The sequence below is a fragment of the Muscardinus avellanarius genome (genome assembly GCF_963383645.1).
Source record: "Muscardinus avellanarius genome assembly, chromosome: 4".
NCBI classification, from domain to species: Eukaryota; Metazoa; Chordata; class Mammalia; order Rodentia; family Gliridae; genus Muscardinus; species Muscardinus avellanarius.
Window position 1 is genome coordinate 56,807,409 of NC_137789.1, and position 6,064 is coordinate 56,813,472.

At 36.2% G+C, this 6,064-nt stretch overlaps 1 protein-coding gene across 1 annotated transcript; it reads left to right on the top strand.

Annotated features, from left to right (window-relative positions):
- Positions 1-303: 303 nt before the first annotated feature.
- On the top strand, positions 304-5,599 carry LOC308261729 (myelin P2 protein; the record flags this gene model as incomplete). The annotated part of the gene is made up of 4 exons (XM_080693840.1): positions 304-412; positions 3,394-3,566; positions 3,761-3,862; positions 5,549-5,599. Exons 1-4 carry the CDS (start codon positions 340-342, stop codon positions 5,597-5,599), a joined length of 399 nt encoding a protein of 132 aa, XP_080549966.1. The 5' UTR covers positions 304-339.
- Positions 5,600-6,064: the final 465 nt, after the last annotated feature.

The window sequence follows — 6,064 nt, forward strand, 5'->3', positions numbered from 1 at the left end:
ATAATCCGTGGAGTCTTTTGCAAAGCATTAAGAACCTAAGCACTTTTATAAATGTAAGATCAACCAAAAAATGTTTTTGAACATACAAATGGTACTCTCATTCACTTTTATATATTTTTGGAAACAAAACGAAACATTATGTGGGGTTCCTTTCATGCTGATGGCTGGCAGCTGATGATTGAAGAGTCATTCATCATCCTGGCCCGACATCACCCTTCCCCATTGGGTCTCTGTGAGAGTCACATGCTCTGGATGTCTTTAAAAACAATCTTCCGAGAGCTCAGCATCTCCTCGTCTCCTGTATCTCATCTAGACAGTGCTGAACCTTCACCCATTACGATGAGCAACAAATTCCTGGGTACCTGGAAACTTGTCTCCAGTGAGCACTTTGATGATTACATGAAGGCTCTGGGTAAGAAATGCTCCCCTTTGTTCTGGCTTCAGAGATTCCTTTCTAGAAGGCCGCATGGCTTTTCCTTCTTTTTTCTAGGAACCTGGGGAAGAGTGGGCAGGCTGAATATAATCCTCTTCTGGGATTAATCTTGTGCTGTTCGGATAACTTATTTGCATTCTATTTGTGGCAGGTGTAATAGAACTTACGTTTATTGAAGTGACTTAAATGCATGAAACTCACACCGAGTTCCCGTTGGAGGCAGTTTCAGACCAATGAGGCCTTCACTGGAGATCCAAACAGAAATTTTGGAAGCTCAGCCAACGTATTCTATGGCTTTTCTAAATGGGGAGGAGAGAGAGAGAGAGAGAAAGAGAGAGAGAGAGAGAGAGAGAGAGAGAGAGAGAGAGACTGACTAAGTATTGAATTCAGAGGCATTCTACTTCTGAGCTGTATCTCCAGTTTTATTTTATTTTATTGTTTGTTGATACAGGATCTCATTCAGTTCCTGAGGCCCAGCCACCAACCTGTGATCCCCCTGCTTTAGCCTCTCAAGAACTGGGATTACAGACGTGTACCACTATGCCTGTCTCTAAAAGCTAATTTTATAGCAATGAAGGAATTCATAAAATAAGGAGTTGAATACTAGAAAAACCTTAATTTAAGTTAGATATATTCTTATAACCCCAGCTACATAGAAGGCCAAGGCAGTAGAGTTTGAGGCTAGGCTGGCCAACTTAGTGAGACCCTATCTCATTTTATTTTTTTAAAAAGGACTGTGGATATGGCTCGGTGATAAAGCACTTCCTTAATATACATGAAACTCTGAGTTGCACCTCCGGTACCAAGAAAACAAAAGAAGAAGAATTCAGAATAAAATTTTGATATTTAACCAAACTAAAACTAAAACTTTTCTCTCTCTTTACCTCAAAGTTTTCATTATTACATAATCATGTAGATAGAGAGTTTGAAAAATAAAAATGTTTCCTATGCTAGAGTGCTCCTAGCATAGAGAAGTTGCTGAGAGATGAAATGAGCTGGGGTTATGGCAGCAAATTCAAAGTTGTTTACGCTAGCATCAGATTTCCCTAGGTTTAAATGTAGTAGAGAGGATACCAGTGACACGGGTGGTCATGCTTGTCAGAGTGTAGCTTTACCTGCCTGTGCAGAATTCTTGGGTATAAGATTTCATTTTTAGATAACATGAACAGAATCATGCCATTGTTATCTGGAAAACTACGAGAACCTATGGGAATGCTCTATACTATGAAGCCATTAGATTTATGGGCTTCACTTTGTAGCTGAGAATGAATCAAAATGCAAGAAAGACTCAATGAAGGATCCTACAGTTTCATTGTTTTTCAAATTAGAGTATTCAAGGTCTTTTCAAATTAGAGTATCCAAGGCTTAGGTAAATGTCAAACCTCAGGCTCTATACCAGACATTATGATTTAGTTTGGAAGACATTGTCCTAAGTTATATAAAATAATAGTAAAAGATTAATCAGATCTAAAAGAATATACAGTTCACATTTGTTAGCTGCAATTCTTCACTTTTTTATTACACATAGATATAGACAGAGATATGAATTTTTATACAGACATAGATATGATTTTTTGTTTTTGTTTTTTTGAGATACCAGGGATTGAATCCAGGGGCATTCTACACCCCTAGCCCTTTTTATGTTTTATTCTGAAGAAAGGTGTTGCTAAATTGCTGATGGCCTTGTTAAGTTGCTGAGGGATGGCCTTGAACTTGTGATCCTCCTGTGTCAGCTTCCCAAGCACTGGGATTAGAGGTTTGTGCATACCACTGCACTCAGCTGAAGCCTATTTTGGAATAAAAAAATTCTGAGATTACAGGCATGTGACTCTATACTCAAGCTCATTTATCCTTTAATATGAAAAACTAAATCTAAAAATCAGGTTTTCTAATGGAATCTTAGAACACTAGTTTTTATTCCATGTATTTTTATATAACATTTCTCCTTTTCCATATATTTCTATAGTTTTGATAATAATAATGATATTTGAATTTAATTTTGTTTAGTTTTTCAAATGTATATAAGTTTTTAAAATACTTTTATTGGTGCACTATAATTATAGATCATAGTGAGATTCAGTGTGGTGTAGATAAGTTTTCAAAAATATCATTTTATTTGTCTTTTATCATTTGTAATGGTACAGATATTAAAGGTATGTTGGTAGTTTCTTCCTACCAGCTAGACTCAGAAGCCACAAAATTTGGGGAAGATAGTCTATCAAGGATATGAAGAGTATTCTATATATCCATAATATTTTTCTGAGGAGAAAATATCATGGAGTAATATTTGTATGTCCAAATCTCATTAAATATATTCTATTTTTATGCACAAACTAAAAATATATTTATAATATTTGTGTGTATAAACTAAAACATCTTTATTTTTCATTAAATCTATAATTAATGATTTTCAGTGAGGTACAGAATTGGGTGTAAAAGTGTAACAACGTGCAATTTAAAAAAACCTGAACACCTTTACTTTAAAAAAAACTGCTGGTATAATAAATATTTGTTACTTAATACTTTTTTCTGTTATTTTGGTTTTTGGTGCTGGAGATTAAATCCAGAGGGGTTCTGGGGTTCTACCTCTAAGCTACATGCAGCCCTTTTAATAATTTTGTTTTGCAACAGGGTCTTACTAGGTGGCTGAAAGTCTCACTAAGTTGCTGAAGCTGATTTTTTGTACCTGCTATCCTCCTGTCTCTGTCTCTCCAATTGGGATTATAGGCATGCACCACAGCACTTGGTTTAATACTCATTTATAATCATAAAGGCTAAATATTCTAATTGTAGGCATTTATTTTCATTGGGTGGAGATCATGGCAGGAGGCCTTTAGTAGTGAGGGTCCCTGGCTGCCCCCTACACACCTAAGGCCCCACTGAACCAGACCGTGGTCTCCACAGTCTCTCCAGGTATGCTATGTTTTTCAACACAACTCTAATGCTACCTTGATTTTCAGGTGTGGGGTTAGCCACCAGAAAACTGGGAAATTTGGCCAGACCCAGTGTGATCATTAGCAAGAAAGGAGATTATATAACTATACGAACTGAAAGTACCTTTAAGAATACAGAAATCTCTTTCAAGCTGGGCCAGGAATTTGAAGAAACTACAGCTGACAATAGGAAAACCAAGGTAATCTTAACTGTCTTTCTATAAAGCTGGCCAGTAACAGCTCAAGGAAGATGGTTATTCTCAATAGTGTTTCAAAGGGCTAAAAATGAATGTGTCCCACATGATATCAATTATGAAAATAGTTCAATACTGAATGTACTGTTTCTTTTCATTGGCCAAAGTCCAGCAAGTTGATTCTGTGACTTGTCTTTCAGAGCGTTGTTACACTGGAAAGAGGAGCCTTGAATCAAGTGCAGAAATGGGATGGCAAAGAGACAACCATTAGGAGAAAGCTGGTGGATGGAAAACTGGTGGTGGTAAGAGTACTTCCAACTTCAGAAATAGTACTTCAGCTACAGAAAGAGTGCTACGCCATAAGTTGATCATGTTGTTTTCAAAATAGTCTTTCATTTTGGGAATAACAAATGGATATAAATGGCTGAGAACAAAGTTAGAATTAATGCATGATTGATTGATATTCAGACCATCATCTCATGTCTTGAGGTTGAATATTGGTTCATCTTCAAGTACTGGATGAAAATTTTAGTAACAAAGATGACTTGTTTTAGAAATAACAGTACCAGCTGGGCGTGGTTGTGCATGCTTGTAATCCCAGCATTCGTGAGGCTGAGACCGGAGGATTGCGGTTCAGGGACAGGCTCAGCTACTTAGTGAGGCCCTCTGCAACTCAGTGAGACACTGTTTCAAAATAAAGAATAAAAAATAGGGCAGGGGGTGTAGTTTGGAGGTCTATGCCCCTGGGTTCCATCCCCAGACCCACACACACACACAAAAAAGAAATAACAGTACCTAAAAAGTAAAAGTGAAGTTAAAGAAAGTGTGAAAAAAAATCTCCTAGTTTGGACACACAATGAAAAAAGTCTGATTTTAAGAGTTATATACACTCTAAAAGGCTCAATTGTAGACTGTAGATATCTAAGCATTTTGTTTTCAAGCATTACAGTAACCTCTATTGAACCAAGTCAGCAATGCAAGCTGAACTACTCTTTTAGTTAATATAAATAATGGCAAAGGTTATATGAGATGACCTCTAATGAGTTTTGAAATCTTTGTGCTTATTAATTAGCATATATATTCAGGTAAATAGATTAAAGTAATTTTTTGTGTATGTGAGGTAGTGGGGGTAGAACCCAGGGTCTTTTCTTCCTCCGGGCTGTACTCCCAGACCTATTTTATATTTTATTTGGAAACAGGGTCTCACTAAGTTGCTGAGAGCCTCACTAAGTAGCTGAGGCTGGCTTCAAACCTCTGAGATCCTCCTGTCTCAGCCTGCCAAGTGCTGGGATTACAAGTGTGCACCACCACACCTGTCTTCAAGTAATGTTTGGAATGCTTCTTTCTTCAGTTCAGAGGTTCTTTGCACTTGCTGCACAACATGTTTCCACAGGGAGAAAATTCCAGTATGGAAACCCAACATGGATTAATGAATTCATATATGAATGGTAGGGGGTATATTTAAATCTTTTTTTTAGTTAATGAAATGCACATATAGTTTTGGAAAGCATTTTTTAAAGCTACATTTATAAGCATGAGAGTTGTGCATAAAATTTTGCCACTTTAAAATTTTCCTTTATAGTAACACAAATCTACTTGAAAACTTTAGCCATCTACAATCCCAGTACTTAGGAAGCTTAGACAAAAAGTTCACAGGTTCAAGACCAGCATGGGCAACTTAGCGAGACCCTATTTTAAAAAATAGGGCTGGTGATGTATGTCAGAAGTAGAATGACCCTAGGTTCAAACTCCAGTACCATAAAATAAGATAAAATAAAATAAAATAAAATAAAATAAAATAGATAAAATAAGCAAAAATGCCTCTCTAATTTCAATGGTAACAACTCCGAATCACTGAATATTGGCATACTAGATATTTTGTTCCTTTGTAAGTTTAATGTTATGATTCTAGTTTGAATTTCTGTTTTTATTACAAATTTCTTCTCTCACATGAGTTTTAGATACTCAATCTCTCTTTCTTTTTTAAGGAATGTATGATGAAGGGCGTGGTTTGCACCAGAATCTATGAGAAGGTCTGAGAAAATTGTTTCCTCGTTGGAAATGGTATTCCATCATTTAACGTTGCTTCTTTTGACAAGACCTGACTACATTGAAGTTTGCTTTTTTTATTTTTCTGCTTTGTTTTTCTTAACATATCAGATTGCCATAGGCCTAAACTGAGTAGGAATCTAAAATTTACTGTTATTTATTTTTAATTTGCCTTCATGCTCTTATTATATTAAAACACATATTGGCCAGACCTCAACAGTTGATAATGTCACTAATTATTTGTGACATTTTAACCTATGCTATACTCATATTTTTGAAATAATAAGAAAATAAATAATAGATAGTAAAAGTACTGACCAGGTAGCAACCGCCAATGTTTCAGGAGCCAGAAGAGGTACGAGGGAGGGAAATCAGAAAAGAAGCAGTTCAGGAGAAGGAGCTAGTTTAAGTGGAGGATTTCTAGTCTCAGCTAATAGGAGCAGCCTCTACTCTAC